Source organism: Raphanus sativus, chromosome 8 (assembly GCF_000801105.2).
Source record: "Raphanus sativus cultivar WK10039 chromosome 8, ASM80110v3, whole genome shotgun sequence".
NCBI classification, from domain to species: Eukaryota; Viridiplantae; Streptophyta; class Magnoliopsida; order Brassicales; family Brassicaceae; genus Raphanus; species Raphanus sativus.
Window position 1 is genome coordinate 21,784,064 of NC_079518.1, and position 26,809 is coordinate 21,810,872.

Here is a 26,809-nt window from a genome sequence, read left to right on the forward strand (position 1 = left end):
ACTAAGAATTAAGAATAAAAGAAAGCGTAGCCTAAACAATAGCTTAGAAACACACATAAATAGGAATTAAAGTCGTCCAGGAGCATTCTGGAAATTTGTGGTGACTTTTGCTCGCTGTTGTTCTTCTCCAAAAGATCATAGAACACAGTTTAATCAACATTAGTCAAACACATTCTTCTTTGGATCACAAAATTTTCCCTACTGTAGCTATGAAGGCTATTCCAAATAGAATAGAATATTTTCAACCTAATTTGTTCTCAACTTCCCAGGATTTTGTTCCATCTTCATTGTCCTCTTAGGTTTACGATTCATCTTGTTACAAAGCGGTTCAATTTTATTATATTTCTCCCTGCTCTCTCTAAAAAAATTACCAAGTCTTTACTTATGATATGCATCATCGAAAGACATATCCTTGGGAACCTTCTTCACTCTATTGTGAAATCCATCAAATTCAGCTTTGTTAACTTCTCCCATGAGGTGTTTGGGAACATAAATTTTCCTAGATTTTGATATTTTCTTAGTTGGATTTCTTTCATGAGTTGCTGCTGATCCATAACATGTTCATGTATGCCCATTTGGGGTCGATTGACACTGTGTGTGTCATCGATTGACACTGTCAAAGAAAGATGTTTCAGCTTCGGGTTGATAGTTCAGAAAGATTTGGGTTCCGTTAATCAATTACAACTTGTGTTTCTCTATTGTTGATATCCTCTATATATTAATAGAGGAACATTTGAAAAGATTTAACCTCAATTTTGTAATAATTAAAAAAAAAATCTCTGCTTATGTGACAATCAATTAGATAGTCAATTAGTCATATGTGTCAGACTTACATTCAATTGAAAAACAAGGTGGTCCAGTTCGATTTTTATATCTCGGTAGATACATTCAATACAAGTAAATATATATTATGCTTTTTATTAAACTAAGTATCACATTGATTAGTAGTCTTAAATTCTTTCCTTAAATAAAACCTACAAAATTTTCAAATATGATTAACGTATATAGGACAATTAATGATTATAAATCATACATATTTGATTACAATTTTTGTATCTTCTCTCTTATTTGATTAATTTTATATGATTAAAAGAAATTAAACAATCACATTAAATATATAATTAAAAAATAGAATTTTTCTTATATTTTGAATTTTTTAAAACGCCTATAAATTACTAAAAGGGTAAAAATCCCACATTGATAATTTTGTGATCAATGGTTTATTTTTTTAAATAAGATACAAATAATCACAAATCGTATGAATATAAAAATCTTATTAGTTGATATTCATTATATTCATCATTTAAATTAAATTATCTAACATATAAAAATATAATTGTGCTAATTTAAAAATTTGCATTGAAAATTATTGAGATTTTAATATTATATATATATATATATTAATATAAGTTAAATTAAACTTATGTACAACATAAAAACACATAAATATGTTAACTCTCTTTTCTTTTCTAACCTTAACCCTCTTTGTCTTCGTTAAAACACCGACATAGAATAATGTCGATTGATAATTTGAAATGGTAACACTTTCATTAATTTAGCCCATTGTTTTTTTTAAATGGGCCTAAAACCATTTTTAATGATTAACTAAATAAGCCACGTACATAGAATAATGTGTTTTGGTTTAAAATGGTTGCATTCCCAAAATCAATATACCATCATCACTTTCGTTTAAAATTTTATTAACAATCAAAAATATAGGCTTGGGAAAAAATCTGAATAAAAAAAAACGAACCAAATCTAATCCGAAAAAAAATTACATAACTTTAAGCAAAATTGGTTAGATATCCGAACGGTTCAAAATTTTAGTATCTAGATAACCAGAATGGAACCCGATCTGAAACGAAATATATCGGGTATCCGAATATATTCAAACCAAATATATATTTTTAAATATATTAATTATTTTCAATTTAATCTATACAAGAATATACAAAATATATAAAATGTTTTTAAGTTGCCCTAAAATACTTCGAAATATATACAAATAGTTAAAAATACATTTTTAAAATAGTTAAACGATACTTAAAATACCAATACTTAAAGTATTTATTGATTTTTTTATCCAAATATTTAAGCTATGTTAAGTTTAAGTATTTTAGCTTACATTATATATATTTATATGTTATATATAATTTTTATTTTTAGATTTTAAGAAATTTAAAATATATATGAATTTTAGTTTATTTTTACAAAATTAAATGTGATATCTGAATCAAAACCCAAATCCGTAGATCCAAACCGGATCGAACTCGTGAAAATCTGAACATAATCGAACAAAACCAAACCGAACAAATGGTATCCGAATGTCCACCCTAATCAAATTTAAAAATATAGTTATTGATAACAAAATATGTACTTTTTATTATAACTAAATACAAGATAGTTTAATTATAGCCTAATGGGAGCAAGGAATGTTAGAGCGAGTCTCTCTCCACTTCATTCAGAAGTGGAGGCGCTGATATGGGCAATGGAATGTATGAAAAATTTACGTCAGTTCAGGGTTACGTTTGCAACGGATTGTTCCCAATTGGTAAAGATGGTTTCGGAACCAGAGGAATGGCCAGCTTTTGCAAGTTATTTAAAAGATATATAGACCCTTAAAGACGTCCTCATCAACTCAGAGATTATTCATGTACCACGAACACAGAATATGCAGGCGGATAGACTAGCACGAAGTGTCAGGATGCAACCGTCTTTTGTCGCTCACATGGATTAAGAGTTACCGGCTTGGTTTTCCGAGTCAAGATGAGAGTTTTGTTTATGTTGATGAAAAAAAATACAACATAGTTTTAAAACTCACTCCACGCAGGGTGCGAGTTATCATCTGGTACTCAAATTACTCCAGGAGCAACTGTCTCAAATAAAAGATCGATTGCAATACTTTAAGGATTGTATGCACAGAGACTCGGTATTTCACACAATAAATTTTAGCTTCAGATAAATTTAGGTCAAAATATATAAAACTGTGAATAAAGTAGTAAATTGTAGGATTTTTCTGTGGTGGAAAGAAGGTTGCTAGACTTAGGGTTTTATTGAGGTTATCAGAACTCAATATATAGATGCTAAAGGTTGATCCTAGAAATCGATATCTAATGCAAAAGATAACCAGCTCTCGCTGTGAGACTAATCTATTGACTAAGTCCAGTGTTTCAGATGTTGCATGTCAACATGGATCGAGTGTCGATCGATGCTATGGTATAAGCGTCAATTGTCACTGCTTTAGGCAAGCGTTATCGATCTGATCAATTTTTTCACTAGTTCACTAGATCAGTTGTCGCATGTTTCTAGCAATCATAGCTCAAGAGAATTTAACATAAAATATAAAAAAATGCTAGACATTCAAACAATTATTTTGTTTGTAGTTTCTAAAAACTTAATATTAGGGAAATGATTATTTCAAAATAAAATATAAATCAATATAAAAAGTTAAATTTACAAAAATAAAAACATTATATATAATTTACTTAATGTTAAACTGATTTTTGTAAATTAACATAAAAATAACTAGCAAAGATAATTATTAAATAAAAATTAAAATATTTTAAAACCATAAAATAGAAATCAATATCAGATAAGGTAGGCTAACAAAAGTAAAACATTATATTAAATTAACTTAATATTCGAAATATTTACAAATTTAACATAAATGTAAAAAAATGCAAGACTTTCAAACAATTATAACTATATAGATTTTAAACATGTGGTTTCAAATTTTAGGTTATATGCCATTGACAATATTCACAAATAACATATACTATAAATAAGTTGATATTATAAATTATTGAGAATGTCCGCATATTATTTTAAGGCACCAACAAATATGCCAAATCATTTATTTTTCTAAAAATTATCAATATTGCCAAAATTGTTTATTTCAAAGTAAAATATAAATCAATATAATATGTTAAACTTAAAAAGTTAAAAAAACTATATATAAGTTACTTAATGTTTAACTAAAAATAACAAATAACATATACTATATACAACTTGATGGAATTTTTGAACCTAAAGATATATGCTATTGAAAATATTCACAAATAGCATATACTATATATAACTTAACTATATAAATCATTGAATGTCAACATATTATTTACTATATAAACTAAATTTTTGAAAGATAATCGTAAATTAATTAACAAATATTAATCTTAAAAAATACAAGAATTTCAAATAATAAAGAAAATATGAATATGAAATATAAAGAAAATAAAGAAAACATGAGTCTGTTATGTTGCTAACAAAAAAAATATGAATTGAAAGTACATATGATTTCAAGATTGAGATTATTTTTATTTTTATTTTTCATATACAATTTAAAAATATAACTGAAAATATACCAAATCAGCATATTAATTGATATTTTTAAATATAAAATCAGAAAACTATTTTTATCAAAATAAAATGAAAATAAATAAGTTAAAGAAAATTTTCTTTATACAAATAACTAAATTGGTATAAAAATGTTTTTTGATTAAACCTAAAATTTTAACTAAAGAAAATGTTTTGTTAAAAACAATACAAGTTTTTTTTATAAAACAATTATTCATGTATGTAAAATTAAAAATCAATACAAAAGTATAAACTAAAATTTTTAAAATTATCTTTAAATTTAGATTAATATTATTATTAACTTGTAAAAAATGAATATAAAAATTTTAACAAGAAAAACAAATAATCAATTAAGATAAAAAACGAAAGGAAACTAAAAACTAACTTGATGTAAAAGCTAATTCTTTCAAAATTAACATAAAAATATTGATAAAAATTATGTCATAAATTATGCAAGACATACAAATAGCATATACATCAAAATAGATAGTCAAAATCAAAATAGTTAACCTAATCAAATAAATAAATATTTAAAATGAAATTTAGTAATTAAAATTTTCTTAGTTATATAGGTATCGGTTTTAAAAAAAAATATAAGTTTATACTCAGTTACACAAGTTTTTTTTTTTTTTTTAAATGGTTGATTTTGGTCCTTTTTGACTGAGCCAATTCATTCTTTGATTTACAGTAAGTGTACAAAGTTTTATTATAGAGAAATGATGATAAAATTATTTTACTTATGTAAGAAACATATAGTTAACTAGCCTATTTATCAATATATTTTCCAACTGCCATTTATCAGTCAAATGAATTAATATAGTTATTTACTCTTCCACGATTAAAACTTTTATAACACTACTTTATTATTTTCTAGAACAACATATTTTAGAAAATTATAATGAAAATCTTAATTAATCTAATCAAATATATTTTTTTTTCAAAATAAACCTAAAGATTTTTATAGTGTGCAATATGTTTTGGAATAAATTCATTAGTAATAAAACAAAGTACATGGTGACTTTTGATAAGTATTTAATGTAATTCATAACTAAAAGTTATAGGATCGATATGTATGAAAAATTTATAAAAGTAATCTAAAAAAACATTTACAGTTAAAAATATATGAAAACATAAAACAATCTAAAAGAGGTTCACTAAATAAGTTAGTTAAAATTACTAATATTATTTACAAATAATATTGACATTAAAATATAGTCTCAGCGAGAAGAAAAAAAATAAATATGGAGTATATTCATTATACATTCTTCAGTGAATATTATATTATCTAACAAATATTTATCAATAAAATAGAAACAATGAATCTGTGACAAACTTCAAAAATTTAGAAAAATACATGTGAACTAATAAAATATCATATCTCCGAGTTTAATTATACTCTAACTAAATTAAGTAGAAGATATATCTAATACTTTAAATTTATATATTTTAATAAATGAAAAATTACTTAACCTTAATTCAAATTCTATATATATATTTCCTATTTTCTTATATCTAACAAAAATTATTAAGTATTATTTAAATCACATCAACATTATTATTATAATCAAAATCTAAATTAAAATATTATAATATTAGATATGCATTTAAAATAACTAATACTAGTGAAAATATGATTAGGTTCACATTCTTGAAATCTTCTTTTAATCTATGGAATACCTTGATTTCCGTTGTGTATGCTGACCAGTCCATCCGAATCGTAGTCATGTCCACTAGATCCAAGCAGTTTGTTTCGTAAATTTTATGCTAATCTTTTAAAATGGGCATCTTACAATTTGGAGGGTGAATACTCAGAACTCACTAGACTCTGCCCAACCCCTGCTCCTCTTTGAGAGAAAATATGATTATAGAAGAAACAGTGGTTCAGTTATAAAGATGGACTAGAGGATGTTTAATTGAACCACAAATGGGTAGTTTATCATTTAAGAAAATGCAATCGATGATTATGTTGTCCCAGAACCCACTATACTCTGCCCAAACTTAACCCCGCTCCTCTTTTTTCTTTGTTTTTTTTTTTGAAAATATGATTACGGAAGAAACAGTGGTTTAAACATAATCTACATTACTCGCTCAAAACGTTTATATTTGTACTATTTTTTCTCAACCATTTTGCCAGAAAGTAGCAGAACTGGCAACTTCATATGCCGACATGTACACAAATCAAAGTTTTGATAAGAGATAATGAGTTAAGAGTAGAGGCCCCAAAAACATTCAGCTAAAGAGATGGAGTAGAGGATGTTTAATTGAACCACAGATGGGTAGTTTATCATTTAAGAAAATGAAATCCATGATTATGATTGCATTTCGTAAACGAATCATATCGGTTAAGCAGATTATAAGACTTTTCCTTCATGAGAAGTCAACTAATCTAATCAAAAAGTCTGATCATACCAACTCTCTACTAATTGAAATCATAGATAGCTAATTTTTTTTTAAGAAACTGCAGAAACAGCAGGAATAATCATATACAATCAGACAATCCAACGCAGCATTGGAACAAAGTTAATTGAGGATTGATCTAACTGTTGTTGAAGAACTCTGGAGGGATTATGGATGGACAAAACTTCTTTGCCACAAACTTGTACTGCAAAAAACAATAATTTTCATTAACATTAATTAAACTATTATCGTCATCATTGCTCTTCTTCATATAAACAATAAACAAAACAAAACTTACTTTGTGTTGACTGTACTTCTCTCTTACAGCAGGAAGAGTAGAGACATGAGCGTTACTAGACAATCGTTGAAGATCCTTAACACATCCTCTCAATTCCATTGCTCTATACTGCGTATAATGTTGCAATGTCGAGTTCTGATTCACCATAAGAAACAAACATTTTACTACATCGAGAGCTTTCAAAAAATATTCATGTCTAAACAAAGTACAAGTACATACCCATGGTCTAAACAAAGTACAAGTACATACCCATGGTCTCCTTGTCGGGTCTAGAATGTACTTGGCCAAGAAAATGGCTGAAGCAGCAAGCAGTGAAGGAGGATGCGAAAGCATTGTGTACTCCAAAAGGGATAATTCCGCAATGTAGCTGGCCATACATTCCAGGTGCATCAGTGGAGCCTCATGGACCTCATGAGCAGCCCGAACAAAGCGTCTGAATATCAAACAAGTTTAAAGATTCAAAGAGTTAGTAAAAAAATTTTGTGTTAGATAGGATATTGTAATGAGGAGAGAAGCAAGCATGTTGGTAACCTTAAAAAGCATTTGGTTGTTGGCGCTGACATTTCAAACTTCAAGTAATTCAGAACAGCAGATTCCATGTCAAGAACCTGTCAAAAGAAACACAGATGCAATCAAAAATCAGTAATCATTTATCAAAAAGCCCTCCCTGTTGATGAAAAACACAAACCTCATCTTTGAGGTATGTATTATCAGTGATGTAGCAGAACTCCTCAACTTGGGGTGCACATATCTCCTCGTATTTTCTGAAACATTCAAGCATTTAGCATCATAAGATTTTACCTAAACAAAAAAAAAAAAAAAAAAGGGGAAAATTTCGTTCTTACGCTGCTATCATCATACACGCCACACCAAGCAACTGAAGCTTCTGTCTACTAATCACATTCCCAGATAGATATCTATCAATGTAGTTCACTGTCAAATAAAGCGTCTCGGGTACAAGCCTATACTCTTCTGATACCTGTCAGAAACCCAATATTTTTCTCATTCACATATAATATTTCTGAGTTTGATTTTTTTAACTAATATAATAATAATAATAATAATAATAATAATTCACCTCAACAAGCCAATCAACTAAGATTCCGCGCATAGTTGAGTTAACATCTTTCTGAACTCTCTCCATGAAATCGGTAGCAGGCCGCTTCTTTGTCTACACCATATAGATTTTTTTACACACTCAAAACATAAATAATAATAATAAAAAGTTACTCAAAAAAAAAAAAAAGATATTCACCTCTGCCGCACGAAGATGCTTGTAGATATCACAAGCAAACGTTGCAACGAGCTGCGGATCCGCGTCATTGTTGTCTATGTTTACAACCTTATCCCTATTCTCCTTATCAGACAACACATCTCTTCTGCAACAGTTAACTGCAATCCCAAAAAAAAAAACACTAATAAGTGATAAAACAAAATAAACAATTAGTAGTTAGTTAGTTTAGCAGTACCTGAACTGGGAGTTATGTAAAGATTACTCAACGCCTTCCTTTCGATGGAAACAACAGCGGAGGAGGAGGAGACTTGTTCGATGTACTCCACTTGAGGGCTCTTGTAGGACGAAGACATCGTCTCCTCATCATCAGATTTGCTAGGAGAAGTTCCTTTGCTTACGCTTGGCTTTACACTAATTGCTAGCTTGGACTTATTGGCGGCGGCCTAAACATCAAAAGATTCGATCAGGTAATAATTACAATACAGTGTTTTGACAATTCAAACCAAAAAAACAAAATTGAGATTACTCACGAGATCAGAAGAAGATCGTGAACCCTTCTTTTGATTTGTGATGTTACCAAGCGGGGCTCGTTTCTTCGTCATAACCGCTGGTTTCGAAGTCATGTTTTCCGAACGCTTCGCTATGGACGATTTTGTCGACGACGAAAACGAAGGCCGGCGATTCTGATGATGAATGTTCGACATTTTGGAAAATTGAGTGTTAAAGGCGATGGTCGATAGATAGATAGATAGATTGAGAGAAAGAGACTTTTTAAAGTCGAGAGTTAGCCAAGTGATTGTTTAAATAAAAGGAGTGGGTTTTTTGAATTTTAAGAAACGATCCTGTCCGTTGATTGTTTTGACGGGTGAGATTCTTTCAGGAGCGTGGACAAATTCAAATGCGAATGTCTGTGATTTATAATCTACATCAATGACTTATTATATTTTGCCACCTCAGCGTTTGGCTTCCTCGTGGTACGCAACTTTTTAAAGTTGTCACCGCTGATGGGTTTTTTTTGTTTTTGAATTCGAATTTCAAAGGAAAATATATTCGAATTTCAAACGGTCACTTTTGTCTTTGGGCTTCTCTTTTTTAAAAAATTTCAACTCGGAGACATAAAAAGAAATAAATCATACATTGAAATCAGGAGCTGTATTTTCCTTTTCAAATTCTTTTACCACGAACATAAACATTAATATGATTTCGAATCTTGTTTGTCCTTATTTACATATATCTTTTTATTCAAAATTCGAAAACGTGAATAAATAGATGCTATAACTTATATCTATAGTGTTTGATTTTGATATTCGTAAATGTTGAGTAACAAGGATCAGAAAACTAATGATAACAATTTGAAGTTTCAGCTTTCAGGAGGTCAATTCAGTGTGTTTTTTTTAACCAAAATCATTATAAAAATTTCAGAGTGTCAATCCAGTGGTGTATTCATTTCTGTATCGGAATATAGTATATTATAACTAAAAATATATTCTTTTATTTCAATATATATAGTTAAGATATTAAATTTTTAATACAAATATTACATTTTATATAATAAATTAGGTGTTTTATCTGTATATGTGGACATAATTATTTTATATTAATTATTAATACATACATTACTGATAAAAATGTATCAAGATAAGTTATTATTTAAGTTCTCCAAAAATCTTAAATCTTAATTTTTATTTTAAAATACATTAAAATATTATTCACAGGTAACAACACAAAATATATAAGAGTTATCTTTTTATTTTTAAAATACATTTAATTTTGGATACATTTTATTATATCAATTTTAGTGAATTATCTGGTTTAACAAATTTAAAATTCATTTTTATTTATGACTAAATTTTATAATATTAATTTATAAACATTAATATAATCTAATAAATAAATTTTAATGTGAGAGTTAAGTTGCAAAAAATCACTTCGCAAATAATAATATAGATTTATATATAACTTAACATTAAAGATTTAAATCGTAATGAGACAAAAAAAAATTAAAATAAAATTATGTTGATTTTCAATACATGTATAATTAGAGCATCTCCAATGTACACCTCTATTTTTTCCTCTAAAATAGAGAAATTCTATTATAGAGGTGGATTTGCTCCAATGTATGCCTCTATAATAGAGTTTCTCTATTTTAGAGGAAAATATAGAGGAATTCTATTTTTTACCTCTATATTTAGAGATGAAAATAGCATATCTCTATATTTTCCTCTATAAATAGAGGAACTTTATTATAGAGGCATACATTGGAGCAAATTCACCTCTATAATAGAGTTTCTCTATTTTAGAAGAAAAAATAGAGATTAAAATAGAGGTGGGTTGGAGATGGTCTTCGTACCAAAGGATGAACTTTAAAATTTATAGACACATAACCAAAATCTTTTTAAAATTAAATAATAATACAGTGCTAAAAGGTTAAGAAGAAAAGTCAATGTGTTAGGGTCCAACGTTAAAAAGATTATGGGAAAAATAAACAAAACAAAGCTTGAGGCGTTTAGAGACTCTCGTTCGTGGAACAATACCAAATGATCAACACATATATTTAACTATGCCAGAAGTAGCTTCACTCCTAGATGTCATGCTTGCTACTCGTACATAAAGCCTTTTGGATATTCTCAAAAACGTAATATTTCTGGTTTACAAAGACCACTAATATTTTTTTTTGGTACAAGACCAAGGGAAAATTCCATAAAAATATTGAATTTTGTAATAAATTTCAGAAAATTCTAATTTTTTGGGTGTTTGAGAAATAAAAGTAACTAAATAGTGTAAAATATTAAATTTTGTAATAAAATTTCTAAGTTTTAAATATTGTATTTAGTTTGTTTTTTGAAATAAAAAACGAAATTTATTTTTATCATTCAAATTCATTTATTTTTTAAAAATTCCATGGTTTATCTACCTTCTTTCCTAAATCTTAAAATAAAATTAGAATTTTTAATATTTTTTTCTTTGATTTTTGAGATTTTTTTAAGTTGTGTTTGAAACTTATTAGTATTTTTATTAAAATAAATAAACTTTAGGTATTAAAGTGGACACAGTGTTAAAAGTTTGGGTATTAAAATGAGCAAAATAATTAATTGGGATATTAAACTGGGTAGTGAAAAAGTTTGAGTATTAAAAAGCTTAACAAAATTTAGTTAGAGTATTTTTTTTATGGAATTTTTCCAAAGACCAATAGTACTTTTGGGTCTAAATCTACTGACCGTTAAATATAATGACAATTTGAAGTGGTTCATCCAAGTCATCCAAATTTAAAAATTTACTATGTAGCTTGGCTACGTATATAAGTACAAAAAAAAAAGAGTAAGTAAAGATTTGAATAAATGTGTGAATATTAGAGCTAACGCTCGTCTTGGAAACTTGTAACAAACTCAGTTTAGGTGTCGGAAGTGTGTTTAGATCTTTCACTAAAAAACATAAGTGTGTTTAGATTTGTTGTTTGAAAGAACAGTTTGGCGGCTTAGACGAAGTCCGGATGTGATGGTAGTTGGACTAAGAGCATCTCCAAAAGACTCTCTATTTTAGAGTTTGGAAAAACTCTATATTTGAAGTTTCAAGTTGTTATTCTCCAAAAGCAAAACTTCAAATTTAATTTTAAATCTATTTGTATTTTATTCTAGGGTCCTTGTATTTATCATAATTAATGTAAATCTATAAAACTTTTATAAATAACTAACATACACATAAAAATATTACAGAAATATTAATTAATAAAATCTTACACTAAAAGATAAAATTATAAATAGAGATACATATAATAAAATTAAACTACAAACAAAATACCACACAATTACATGGCGCTAGGAGGGCTTTCAAGCTTTGATGTAACCGTTTGTTTAATATTTAATTATGCAGTTTTATTTATAATTTTATTTTAAAAATAGAATTAGACAACAAGAATATTACAAAAGAAACTTAATAATTTTGTTTAAAAGGGTACATGAAGACATAATTTTGTTTAAAAGGGTACAAAAGAAGTTTAATAATTTTTATTGTGTTATTTCTTCATGTATCCTTTAAAAAAAAATAAGTTTCTTTTGTAATATTTTTGTTGTCTAATTACAGTTTTAAAATAATATACATTTTATTTTAATTTTTTTATTTAATTTATGTGTAAAACTTGAATTTATTTAAAAAAATCTGAAACAATTATGAGATATAAAACTGTAAGAATTAAAATGATAGACAAAAATAATATTTAAGAATCATAAATGTGATATGTAATTAATTGTAAGGATCAAATGGAAAATAAAAAGATGAAACTTCAAATTTGAAGTTTTGAATAGTGAAACTTCAAATATGAAGTTTCACTCCACAAAACTCTAAATTTGAAGTTTTAAAGTTTCTTTTTGGAGAGCAAAAAAACTCTATATTTAAAGTTATAGAATTTCTTTTGGAGATGCTCTAAGGGGCTAATTGGTTTCTCTGCTACCACCCGCAAATACAGTTTTTGCGGTTGGTATCGGTTGACAGTGTTTCGAAACAATCATATAAACCACTATAAATCGCTTCAAACCGTTCTGAACTTTTTAAAATCAAAAGTTGCTTCCAACTAGCATTTGCAGTGGCGAACAGTTACGGATGGATAAATAAATATAAAATTATTTAATATTTAAATTTTTAAATTTTTAAAATGGAAATAACAGAAAAAAAAATATATATATATATATATATTTTATATAATAATTTAAATTCACAAACAGTATCATAATTTGTTTTATAAAAACTTTAAACTAACTATTCATTATAATTTTTAAAAATTAATATACTTACATATATAAAATGAAATAAAATATATTTTTTTAAAGATTAGTATAACTTTGAAACAAATTTTATTATAATTATAACTTTCGACTAATTTAAAAAATTAAATAAGTAAACATAATATTTTTATTAATCATATTATATTAGTAGTTATTATATTTTATTACAATAGTCTGTTTCTTATATTTTTATAATCTTGTAATATGTTAATTCGGTAATTTATTATTAAACCGCTGCAATATCTTATAATCAACCAGTCACAAATATCCCACAAACGCAACAATTTCAAAACTTGTGTCAGTCGTACAAAACGGTTAATAACGCTTGAAACCATAACAACCCACACCCGAAAATTCCCGCAGCCACAACTGTAACCGCTTCGTTTGAATTAGCTCTCCCTATACTTAACCAAACACCAAACCAAACACCAGAAATAACCATTTTCTTGGCTCAAAAATCCAAAATGTTAGCCATGTTGGCAGGTGCAAAATCTCAAGAAGAAATTAAGGCGATCTCCTTACAATTTCTACCATCAATGTCCGATCAAATCCCTCATACTACAGGAAGCGATTCAGGGTCTCAAGTGCCGGATGTCGATGAAGAAATATTCGGCAACAATGGATTCTGATCTCTCTCCCCAAGAAATAGAAATCTCCTCAAAATCAAGAAAACATCTTTGTTACGAATCTGTCGGATACGGTTACATTGTTGTGAATATTCTCTACGGTCTCTTGTTGCAATACTCGAGAAAAATCCAAAACATCAATAAGTGCTATCTCCTGTAGCCATGAAGACCAAAGTCCACTTCCAGCTGACAGCAAGCAATTATGGAGTTAATAGAGCTAGCTTTTGCTAGTGATATTATCCATATATGCCATTTTTATTTTTAATTTAAATTTTTATGTACAACTGCACCCTTGTAAACTCGTATATAAAGGAGTTTTTGCTTCAGTTGTAGAGCAGATTTTCATTCTCTCATTTTCCTTCTCTTTCACTCATATCCTCTCTTTGATCCTCTCTCATCCTTGTAATGGAGAACATTGCTACAATCTCCTTTTAAGTAAGTTTTAATAAATAAAATTTCAATATTTCTTGTTTCATTTTATGTTTTTTAATCTTTTGTTTTGTGTTTAAATAGCTGGTCTAACCGGTCATATTTCTGTTTCTGTTTTGTTATTTCAAAATTTTGTTTAGATTATATCTCATATATGTTTTAATCTACGTTTTATTTCATATGATATTTTAAATATGCTTTCTCTTAGTCCGACTCCTAATGGTATCAGAGCCCTTATTTCTGTAAGTTCACTATATATATATAAGATAGAATGAATCATCTATTTTTAAGATAATTTTAAGGACAATTAAAATCACTCATTGGGAAAATTTCTGAAACAAATTGCCAAAGAATTCAAAAATATGTACATTATTATTTGCAAAGTGTTTTTTTCGCTCTCACGTTAAAAGTTAGAGCGTTTAAAATCTTTATTATCCTAATTAAATAATTATATTAGTTTTTAATATATAATTAACCCATAAATTTTTAAAAAAAAATCATTAAGTTGATAATCATCATTTTCTAAAACTATTATGTATTATGTTATCTAAAATATTTGACATCATAAAATTTTAAAAATATTTATACAAGAATTTTTTAAAATTTACTTTACATAATAAAATATATTTTATATATTATATTTAATTGCAGTTTATATGACTTTCATCATCAACAGAACATGAATCTGCAGCTATAAGACAAAAAAAAGTCATCTATATATATATATATATATCTTGATTTTCTTCAAATTATCTGCATTTATAAATTTATTTTTAGAACTCTAAATTTATTAATTAATATATTATATTTAATATAAAAGTAAACAAACATATCAATATCTTGTATAATGGATTATTATAATTCAGTGTTTTGAAATTAATTTTATATTATTGATTAATTGTGTAAAATGCCAAAATAAACTTATAGTATATATCCAATGGAATTTTTTTCAAAATTAAACTTTTATATGTATATATATATATATATATATATATGGTATTTTAAATTTTAACTGTTTACTTTTTCATAATTATTAGATATATGTGTTAAGAAGATTAATATAATATAATTTTTAAAGATGATTCTTCTATTATTAAATAATCAAGAGTTCTCTATGGATTTTTAAAATAAATTTGATTAACAGAATTATTATAAATTTCAAATATATCAAAAATTTACTTACAGTAAATAATATTCAAATGATATTGTTCTGCAATATCGTAAAAAGTCATCTAATATTTTAATTATTTAAAAAAAATTGCCTAAAGGCTATATTATTATTTTTTTGTCCAATAGCCTTAAATGCTTTGGAATCGGCTCTGATAAGAGAGGAGACTAAGGGTTAGTTTCGGACTAAGTTTATTCAGACCATTCTTCAAGAAGAATTTTCTTGATTTACAACATGTTAGATAAAAACATCTAAATAGACCCTTTACTCTTGTCAATCTGTATTTGTAGAAAACCAAATTGAAACGAAGAAACCACTTTTTATAGACTTTCAATATTCATCAACACGAAAACATATATCTTTTAAGAACCAAAGTTCATATCTAAAAAAAACGAAGAATGTAAGATACAAAGGGATGTGTGTAGTCCTGTCTTTCAACCTTTTAAGATAAACCTAAAAGGACTTTGAATACTTCCACCAGATTGCTGTTGACAAGTGCCTTTAACAATCTAAGCTTTCCTCTAGAGTACGGTGGATACCTGATTGCTGCATCTCCTATAAAGCTTTTATAGAGAACAGCTTTCTTGTGACTAAAGGCATCAAATGAGAATTTACCGTGGTAAGAACCCATTCCACTTTCACCAACTCCTCCAAATGGTAATGTGGGTAGTGAAAGCTGCAAAATGTAGGATATGTTTAGATGATGATAGGAGCTTATTTATAATGATAAAACTGCTTATAGATCTGATAGGGCTTAGTGTATTTTACATGAACAGCTATGTCGTTGACCACAATGCCTCCAGCTGAGACTGTCATGGCGAATCTCTCTTTCAGCTTCTGGTTTTGGGTAAACAAGTATGCAGCAAGTGGCTTAGGTCGAGAACGAATCACGTCAAAACACTCTTCTAAGTTGTTGAGCTCTTAGGAAATTAACCAAATACTTAACCAAACACCAAACCAAACACCAGAAACAACCATTTTCTTGGCTCAAAAATCCAAAATGTTAGCCATGTTAGCAGGTGCAAAATCTGAAGAAGAAATTAAGGCGATCTCCTTACAATTTCTACCATCAATGTCCGATCAAATCCCTCATACTACAGGAAGCGATTCAGGGTCTCAAGTGTCGGATGTCGATGAAGAAATATTCGGCAACAATGGATTCTGATCTCTCTCCTCAAGAAATAGAAATCTCCTCAAAATCAAGAAAACATCTTTGTTACGAATCTGTCGGATACGGTTACATTGTTGTGAATATTCTCTACGATCTCTTGTCGCAATACTCGAGAAAAATCCAAAACATCAATAAGTGCTATCTCCTGTAGCCATGAAGACCAAAGTCCACTTCCAGCTGACAGCAAGCAATTATGGAGTTAATAGAGCTAGCTTTTGCTAGTGATATTATCCACATATGCCATTTTTATTTTTAATTTAAATTTTTATGTACAACTGCACCCTTGTAAACTTGTATATAAAGGAGTCTTTGCTTCAGTTGTAGAGCAGGTTCTCATTCTCTCATTCTCCTTCTCTTTCACTCATATCCTCTCTTTCATCCTCTCTCATCCTTGTAATCGAGAACATTGCTACAATCTCCTTTTAAGTAAGTTTTAATAAATAAAATTTCAATATTTCTTGTTTCATTTTATGTTTTTTAATCTTTTGTTTTGTGTTTAAATAGCTGGTCTAACCGGTCATATTTCTGTTTATGTTTTGTTATTTCAAAATTTTGTTTAGATTATATCTCATATATGTCTTAATCTACGTTTTATTTCATATGATATTTTAAATATGCTTTCTCTTAGTCCGACTCCTAATGGTATCAGAGCCCTTATTTCTGTAAGTTCACTATATATATATATAAGATAGAATGAATCATCTATTTTTAAGATAATTTTAAGGACAATTAAAATCACTCATTGGGATAATTTCTGAAACAAATTGCCAAAGAATTCAAAAATATGTACATTATTATTTGCAAAGTGTTTTTTTCGCTCTCGCGTTAAAATTTAGAGCGTTTAAAATCTTTATTATCCTAATTAAATAATTATATTAGTTTTTAATATATAATTAACCCATAAATTAAAAAAAAATCATTAAGTTGATAATCATCATTTTCTAAAACTATTATGTATTATGTTATCTAAAATATTTGACATCATAAAATTTTAAAAATATTTATACAAGAATTTTTTAAAATTTACTTTACATAATAAAATATATTTATATATTATATTTAATTGCAGTTTATATGACTTTCATCATCAACAGAACATGAATCTGCAGCTATAAGACAAAAAAAGTCATCTATATATATATATATATATTTATTTATATATATGTATATATATATATATTTATATATATTTATATATATATGTATATCTTGATGTTTCTTCAAATTATCTGCATTTATAAATTTAATTTTAGAACTCTAAATTTATTAATTAATATATTATATTTAATATAAAAGTAAACAAACATATCAATATCTTGTATAATGGATTATTATAATTCAGTGTTTTGAAATTAATTTTATATTATTGATTAATTGTGTAAAATGCCAAAATAAACTTATATTATATATCCAATGGAATTTTTTTCAAAATTAAACTTTTATATGTATATATATATGGTATTTTAAATTTTAACTGTTTACTTTTTCATAATTATTAGATATATGTGTTAAGAAGATTAATATAATATAATTTCTAAAGATGATTCTTCTATTATTAAATAATCAAGAGTTCTCTATGGATTTTTAAAATAAATTTGATTAACAAAATTATTATAAATTTCAAATATATCAAAACTTTAATTACAGTAAATAATATTCAAATGATATTGTTCTGCAATATCGTAGAAAGTCATCTAATATTTTAATTATTTAAAAAAATTGCCTAAAGGCTATATTATTATTATTTTGTCCAATAGCCTTAAATGCTTTGGAATCGGCTCTGATAAGAGAGGAGACTAAGGGTTAGTTTCGGACTAAGTTTATTTAGACCATTCTTCAAGAAGAATTTTCTTGATTTACAACATGTTAGATAAAAACATCTAAATAGACTCTTTACTCTTGTCAATCTGTATTTGTAGAAAACCAAATTGAAACGAAGAAACCACTTTTTATGGACTTTCAATATTCATCAACACGAAAACATATATCTTTAAGAACCAAAGTTCATATCTAAAAAAAAACGAAGAATGTAAGATACAAAGGGATGTGTGTAGTCCTGTCTTTCAACCTTTTAAGATAAACCTAAAAGGACTTTGAATACTTCCACCAGATTGTTGTTGACAAGTGCCTTTAACAATCTAAGCTTTCCTCTAGAGTACGGTGGATACCTGATTGCTGCATCTCCTATAAAGCTTTTATAGAGAACAGCTTTCTTGTGACTAAAGGCATCAAATGAGAATTTACCGTGGTAAGAACCCATTCCACTTTCACCAACTCCTCCAAATGGTAATGTGGGTAGGGAAAGCTGCAAAATGTAGGATATGATTAGATGATGATAGAGCTTATTTATAATGATAAAACTGCTTATAGATCTGATAGGGCTTAGTGTATTTTACATGAACAGCTATGTCGTTGACCACAATGCCTCCAGCTGAGACTGTCATGGCGAATCTCTCTTTCAGCTTCTGGTTTTGGGTAAACAAGTATGCAGCAAGTGGCTTAGGTCGAGAACGAATCACGTCAAAGCACTCTTCTAAGTTGTTGAGCTGAGAAGGACAAGAGTGTAGGTATGTCAGACATGAAAGGGCCAAATCGATGAAACAGTCTGTATAGAACTGAATGACCAGTGGTTCTTACGGTGAGGATTGGGAGGAGAGGGCCAAATATTTCTTCACTCATGATCAGAGAATCCAGTGGCACGTCGAGCAAGATGGTTGGAGCAATTTTCCTTAAAGATGTAGAAAAAGATTAGCCTAAGGGAAAAATGATGAGAATAATAAAAGAAGAACTCACAGGTTGTCTCTGTCCTTTTGACCCCCGTAGACGATTTTGTCAGAAACTTCCTTCTCCTCTAATATCTTGGACAGGCGATCAAAATGATTAGAGTTTACAATACGTGACATATCTTTGGACTCCATAGGGTTCTTCCCGTAGAATGCCTCCAGTTCTTGCTTCATTGCATTAATCTTGAAAAGAGAAAAGAGAAAGATCAAATACAAAAGTGAAGCAAGGATTTAATCTTAACTTCTTATGCTTACCACTTTTGGAGCATATTCTTTTGCTGTCAAGATGTAGTCTGGAGAAATGCACGCCTGTCCATTGTTGCAACCCCATTTACCTGCAATTATCCGCTTGACAGTAATCTTGGTATTACAAAAAAAAGAAAAATTTGCATTAGCCTCCAAAGAAAGAAAACACACTGCAATGTCTCTGGATGAAGAAGCCAGGGTATAAAAATAGTAATCTTAAGTACTTTCAAATTGGTGTCTGAGTCTATAACAACAGGAGATTTTCCTCCAAGCTCCAGGACAACAGGTGTGAGATGCTTCGCAGCTGCCGTCATTATGATACGCCCAATTCTTGAACTACCTAACAAACAAAGCAAGATTAAAAAATTTTAGCCTCATGAAATAAAATGATAAATCACTTGATCCGCAAGTATGAAAGGAAACAGATTAAGCCGAAGTTAATATGAACCTGTGTAGAATATTTTGTCCCACTTCTGTTCCAGCAGCAAAGTTGTTTCAGTAACAGCACCTTCAACAACTCTCACTGCAGAAGGGTCTAGATACTGTTCCAATAACTTTGAGAGCAGTGAGGACGAAGCTGGAGCCAATTCTGATGGCTTTAGGACAACAGCATTCCCAGCAGAAATTGCGCCAATAACAGGATCAATAGACAACACTTGCAAGAAAAAACAAGAAACAGTAATTAAAATGGCGTCAGAAATTATACTTAACATAGAGGGAGAATACAAATCAATCAAAGACTGCTTAAACATACGGAAAGGGTAATTCCAAGCCGAGATTACAAGCACAACTCCAAGAGGCTCGGACACAATCTGTGCTGATGCAGGAAACGTTGTTAGAGAAGTCTTTGCCTGAAAGAAAAGAGAAAAAAAAAACAGTGAGTAATGATTAATGGCCTTTTAACACATTTAAAAACAAACTTTGCATATAAACTCTATTAAAAAGGACACCTTATCTGGTGCCATCCAATTCTTTAGCTGCTTAAGAGCCAACTTGATAGAGTTTCTCAGTAGAGCTACCTGCACACTCCGAATATTTGATTGACCATCATAATCGAATAATTAGCTACTGAATTGCATCATTAATTGTTTTATATAACTCAAAATGTAATCAAAAAGCTAATTACTTGATTAATGACCAGATTACAGGAATGAACATTAAATGAGAAAGGCCAAATTCCGAGAGCTCTGTGTTGTAGTAGTTCATTGGATTTAACTATGACACACACAAAGTTAAGGTACAAAACTCAATAAAATACAAGTTGGCTGATAAAATTAATTGCCTACGGTCCATAGGTCAGTAAAGCTCAGTAGCTTTCAACAGGACCCAATACTTTAATCTTTTAGTATTGGTTCCTTTCAAAGTCTCGCAAACATAAAGTTTACCTGCAGTCTAAGTTGATTCCTTATAACACATGAAGAGAAAAAAAATAAGTTGCATTTAAAGTCTTTACCTAAGCAGTGTTTGTACAAGTGTCGAACCATAACATCATGGTCACAAAACTAGGTGATATCACATTAAAGACACCGACCACGACCACAAGTAAGACAATAAGCTAATCGAATGAAACCTCTAGTTCAATTTTGATGGAAGACATGGTAAAAGTGTTTTGACCTCTTTAACATTTTTACCAAAAAAAAAAAAGTGGTTTGACCTCGTAGACGGAAGACTCGAGCTCAGGTTTGCCGAGATCGTCGTGGAGAGCGGAGACGATCTCAGGCTCGTGGTTGTCGCAGATTATGAGAAGCTTCTTAAGCTGAGAGACTCTCCACTCGTAACCGCGAGTTACTCCAGCATCGAAGCTCTGACGAAGCTCCGTCATCAGGTTGCTCGCGTCCGCTGCTTCGAAAACCTTCGCCATTGCTGAGAGTCGTACACGCTTACGTAAGCAACCACGGGAGGAAGGGAGGGAGAGAGAGAGAGAGAGAGAGAGAGAGAGAGTAAGAACAAATATTGAGTTGGGATCCCAAGATAATCTGAATTGATTTTGTTAAATAAAAAGAAATAAATAGGTTTACACAATGCCAACACCTTGACGTCTGCTCCTGCTAAACGAGACAATTCTCTTCCTATTAGGATTTGATTTTTTTTAATACAAAAGATGCGTTTCAATATTTTCTTAGCTCTTATTTATAAGGGATTTTTGTTTTGAAAATGAAAAAACGCATGATATACGTTTTTAAGATAAGAAATTGATAAAGAAAACTTTCTTTTTGAACAACAATAAATATATAACTTTCTTACTAAAAACATACAATCCTCTTTTTGATGATTTTTTCTTCTTTATATAGATACTAGATATGAGCCCGTTGCTTTGCAATGGTTTTTGTTCGATGTTTTGTTTGATGTTTTAGTTTAATAAAAACATAATAAAAAATTATTTTATTATAGTTTTATGATTTTTCTGCATATGTTGTGTGAGATTTATTTTATAATTAAAAACCCTTTTTCACACATAAGTTCAAGTTAATATTTGTATTTTATAATCATTTTTCATAGATCAATGTTGTAAATTTGCAATTAGGATTAAAGAATATACTATACCTAAACGTTTAAACTCAACAGTCAACACAACCCAAAATAAGAAACTGAATGAAAGGTAAAAAAAAATCAAAGTCAAATACACCAATCGAGTCAAGGACAATTATTATACATGTTCTTATGTACTAACTTAATACTTTATTAAATAAGTTTTAAAAAGTTTATTTTGCTAGGATTTTAAAAAAGGAAAAAAATTATTTTATAAATCTCCTATTTAATTACAATTAAAAAATTAAATAAAAAATTAAATACTCTTTTACATTTTTAGATTTTAGAAAAGGAAAATTTGTCATATAACCTATTACAATTATATTCTCTTTAGAATTTCAGAAAAAAACTGCTATTAAATAATTATTTCTAGTTATTAATAAATAATCTAAAATTGCTTTTATTAACAATTTGTATCAATACCACTTTTACACTTCTTTCGTTAATTAAAGAATTTTTAATATTATGTTCATCATCACATACTTTCTTTAAATATTATAAAATAACTTTTTTACAATTCTCTTTTGGTTAGGACTTAGAAATATGATACAAATTTCCTTTGTTTAGGATTTATTTTAGAAAAAAGGAAAAAAACTATCAAATATTCTTTTACAGCTTTTAGGATTTTAGGAAAGGAAATTAATACTACTTAATCTTTTACAATTATATTTCATCTAGGATTTATAAAAACAAAATTTCTATCAAATAATTATTTCCATTTAATATTAATTATTTTTAAAAGATTGCATTTTCAAAATTCGTTTTTTTCAATATCACTAATGTTTTTTTTTCAATTTGTATTGTTAATTAAATAATTGTTAGTATCATGTTTATCATTAAATTTTAAATTAAAAATTACTATTATTATTTTACAATTCTCTCCGGTTAGGATTTAAAAGAAAAAGAAAAAAAAGATCTAAATTGGTTAAGATTAGAAAAGAATTTTTTTTTTTTTTAGAAATCTCTTTTATTTAAGATTTTATGAAAAAAATGTTATTTTCACATAATGTCAGTTTTGATTGACACATTCAAAATCTAATTTTTTAGTAATTGACACATGTCGCAATCATATCAGGTGAAATGTTTTAAATTATTTTGCTTTATATTTTTTTAACACAAAATTATTTAAAAAAATTAGTTAATTATAAGAAAAATAAGATTACTTTACCTTTACATTTTTATTTATAATGTTTAAAAGAAAAGGAAAACTTATTATTTTATTAGTTTTTCCTTATGATTTTTATGCAACTATTTTACTTTTAATAGAAAATATCTGTTTAATATATGATGTAAACAACAACATCAAAATTGAAAGTTATGTTATAATAAAATGTAATAATGATAATAAAATGTTGAGCTGTATCAAAAAATTAAAAGAAAATACTCAGGTAATACTTTTCATGTAAATACTATTGTGTTTTGTAAAAATAATATGTGGAAGCTTAAACCTCAATATAGATGTGAAATGTTTGTAGCTATTTTGGTCATAATTTTTAATATACAATTATCTATTAGAAAAGAAAGTTAGTTACTTATAAGAAAATAATAAGAGTATTTTTACAATTTTCTTTTAATTAGGCTTTTAGAAAATAATAATATTATTAAAAGCCTAATATTACTATTACATAGGCTTTTAAAAAATAATATTAGGCTTTAGAAAATAATATTAGGCTTTAGAAAATCAGTTTGTTCTTGTATATTTAGAAAATAATATTAGGCTTTTAAAAGACTATGTAATAATAATTTTCCTTTTTTAAAATCTCTATTAAATAATAAACAAAAGAGAATTATATCATATTTTGACACATGTCACCATCTTAAAAATTTATTGACACATGTCATAATCATATTAATTAGTAACTTTGAAGAACCAAGCTTTATATAATAAGATAAGCATGCGTTTCAATATGTATCTTTTTTGTGCACTGCGTTTCAATATTTATCATCATCCTATATTTGTAAAGAAAATTTTATTAAAAGAAGAAAATTGGCGAACATTTTTTTAAGAAATATATAATTATCTTACTTTAAACAGACAATTATCTTACTTATATGATTGAGGTATTCTTAGGTTCATTCCATCCAACCAATAGGAATCAAGTATTTCATAATTAATATCTTTTAAAAAAGTAAACAAAATATTGTCAAGTTATATTATGTTTTCAAAATAAATAAAATAAAAATAAATAAAAATAATAGTCGTTACAAAAAATGATTTTTTGAAAACTATTTTTGATATCGTCAAAACAACACTAAACCCTAAACCCTAAATCCTAAACCCTAAACCCTTGGGTAAACCCTAAACTCTTGGTAAATCCAAAACACTTAGATAAATTCTAAACCCTAGGATTTAGGATTTATCCAGGGGTTTAGGCTTTATCCAAGGGTTTAGACTTTAGTATATATGGTTTAGGGTTAAGTGTTTTGCTTACTGTGTTAAAAATATTTTTTTCTTAAATCCAAAGATTTAGGATTTATCTAAAGGTTTACCTGAATTTAGGATTTATGATTTAGGGTTTAGGTTTTAATGTTTTGCTGACGATATTTTAAATATAAAACTTTTTACGAGTACTACTATTTTCTTTTTCTTTTTTATTTTAAAAATATAATAAAACTTGACAATATATATTTTTTTTTAAGATACTGAATATGAAATAACGCAATTCTATTGGTTGGGTGAACCTAAAAATTCACTGTAGCGGTGAAGCCAAGAATTTCCCTAAAAAGAAACGAGTCTTACTTTTCTGATTTATTATTTTCTTTATATAAAAATCCTCTCAAAATTTATCTTTATACCTTGGATATGATGTTTGAAAGTATTTTAAAAATGAAAACGGAGAATACATTTTGCAAAGGAAAGAAATATAGATAACGCAACTAATTGGTTTTGGTCTAGTGATAAATGGGATTCGACTTGGCCATCCATAAACGTTTTTATTAGCAAGAAACTCCGAATTTTCATGGGTCTTCCAGTATTTAATTAGAAAATATTTTGGACCACACTGTGGTTATAGAAAAAACCCACACTGTGGTTATCAAAAGAAAAAAAAAATGTTTGTGCGTGTACGCATGATGGGAGAGAGAAGATGGCGTGTTGGTCTTACTCGCGGAGCATCAGTAACCTCGCAACTCACGTGTGATCGCGTTCCTTGCACGTGTATTATGAGCGCGTGCTATGTCTCCTTATGATCGGTGTAATACTGTTGGTGAGAGAGGGTAGAACTTTGAAAAGCTTGGATAATTAGGCGAGACTATCTCCAATGAACATTCATATGGGTGGGTAAAGTTGAGCTACCTGCTTGCCTGCTCGGTCAAAGGTTGTTTATATCGTTCCCCCGCCCCGGTTCGGCTTGGTTGGAGTAAAATGGAATTAAGGGTGGATGAAATATCTGTAAAATTTAATTCGATCTGTTATTCGTTTCAATTCAATCCAAAAAATCCGGATATCCATAATTTTAAAATCGAAGAAAATATCCGTTAAATAGAGAGGAAATCATAAATATTCATTTTTTAAAACAAATATCCGATCCGTAATAAACATATGCCTATATATATAATCATTTTACCCAATAAATTAATTATTTGGTCATTAGATTTTAAAAGTATCTAGTTTTAAAATAATTTTTAATGAAATATTTTTCTTTTTATTTTTTTATAATTTATTTGAAAAATAAATGTTTTATTATTTTTACCAGATCGATGGATCGAATCGGATATCCAGTAAAATGTACTGAATTTTCCGGATATCCGTAACACCAAATATCCGAAACATCACGGATCGGATCGGATCGGATCGGATCGAAAAATTGATTATTCGTATGGGACTGATCGGATCACATATATCCTTAAAATTCTGAATATCCGCTTTGTGCCCACCCCTAAATGGAATAGCAAAAATTACGGTGCAAATACAGTAGGACAAATATACTAAGAGAAATTTATTAAAATATCGATAAAAAGCTATACACGAGGACCAAAAAATGTAAAAATAGAATGCCCCGTTTAGAAAGGTAATATATTATATATTATAGGAATATTAGAGAGCTTTTAGTTTTTTTTTAGTTTCTCAATTAGGAGTATAATTTGTTTGATAGCTATTTAGCGCAATTTCTCTTGAAAATAACATTTTATTCATCATAATAATTATAAATTTGTGCCACTTATTTAATAATTATTGATTCATTAACTATAAATCATTTATTTTGTTAGTTTATTATCTATCTAATCAAAATATTCTCTAATCAATTCTTAAAATATAATTAAAGCATATTTATTTAAAATGTGACTTACAAAATTGAAATATTATATATCCATGTATTTTGTTATTACATTTCAAATATAAAATATAAACTCTAAATATTTATTTAAACATATAAGTTATTTTTTAAATATATTTTAAATAATTTAATGATTAACACTATTCACACATATACATATTAGAATTATTAGAGTAAACTAATTAAATTTTAGTTTAATATTTTCTTCAAAAATAACTTAGACAAAAATTTATTTGGCTTATAACAACTTAAAGACATTATCTATCTATTTAGTAAAACATAACTGAATTTATTTGACATAAATATTTATGTTGGAAAGATAGATTTATTGATATACATAAACATATTAATTGGTGTTTTAATTTTTAAATATATACATCAAAAATGGATAATTTAATTAAAAATTACTACTTGACTAATATGTTATATAACATATGATTTTGATTGGTTTAGTATCCAACAACATTATGAGTAAACAATAAATTACAAACAATTAAAAAGCGTCAATCTATAATAAATG

The 26,809-nt window shown here is 27.7% G+C and overlaps 2 protein-coding genes across 5 annotated transcripts; both read right to left on the bottom strand.

Annotated features, from left to right (window-relative positions):
* Nucleotides 1–6,787: 6,787 nt before the first annotated feature.
* Nucleotides 6,788–9,067, bottom strand: LOC108819278 (cyclin-A1-1). Of its 2 annotated transcripts, none has more exons than XM_018592281.2 (10): nucleotides 8,813–9,067; nucleotides 8,518–8,725; nucleotides 8,304–8,440; nucleotides 8,127–8,219; nucleotides 7,894–8,027; nucleotides 7,737–7,812; nucleotides 7,580–7,656; nucleotides 7,268–7,481; nucleotides 7,049–7,183; nucleotides 6,788–6,955 (listed from the first exon to the last, which is right to left on the bottom strand). In XM_018592281.2, the coding sequence occupies exons 1-10, from the start codon at nucleotides 8,984–8,986 to the stop codon at nucleotides 6,890–6,892; spliced, it is 1,314 nt and encodes a 437-aa protein (XP_018447783.1). In that variant the 5' UTR covers nucleotides 8,987–9,067; the 3' UTR covers nucleotides 6,788–6,889. The 2 variants fall into 2 exon arrangements, with proteins under 2 accessions (XP_018447783.1, XP_018447784.1); XM_018592282.2 differs by having other exon boundaries at nucleotides 7,298–7,481; nucleotides 8,813–9,066.
* Nucleotides 9,068–15,582: 6,515 nt separating this feature from the next.
* On the bottom strand, nucleotides 15,583–21,580 carry LOC108819307 (aldehyde dehydrogenase family 3 member H1). 3 transcript variants are annotated; one of them, XM_056991603.1, is made up of 11 exons: nucleotides 21,515–21,580; nucleotides 21,138–21,362; nucleotides 20,434–20,502; nucleotides 20,238–20,334; nucleotides 19,932–20,138; nucleotides 19,708–19,823; nucleotides 19,493–19,597; nucleotides 19,248–19,420; nucleotides 19,092–19,182; nucleotides 18,851–19,000; nucleotides 18,383–18,759 (listed from the first exon to the last, which is right to left on the bottom strand). In XM_056991603.1, the coding sequence occupies exons 2-11, from the start codon at nucleotides 21,342–21,344 to the stop codon at nucleotides 18,526–18,528; spliced, it is 1,449 nt and encodes a 482-aa protein (XP_056847583.1). In that variant the 5' UTR covers nucleotides 21,345–21,362; nucleotides 21,515–21,580; the 3' UTR covers nucleotides 18,383–18,525. The 3 variants fall into 3 exon arrangements, with proteins under 3 accessions (XP_056847584.1, XP_056847583.1, XP_018447819.2); XM_056991604.1 differs by lacking the exons at nucleotides 18,383–18,759; nucleotides 18,851–19,000; nucleotides 21,515–21,580 and adding exons at nucleotides 15,583–15,959; nucleotides 16,052–16,201 and having other exon boundaries at nucleotides 21,138–21,466; XM_018592317.2 differs by lacking the exon at nucleotides 21,515–21,580 and having other exon boundaries at nucleotides 21,138–21,462.
* Between the last annotated feature and the right edge of the window lie 5,229 nt (nucleotides 21,581–26,809).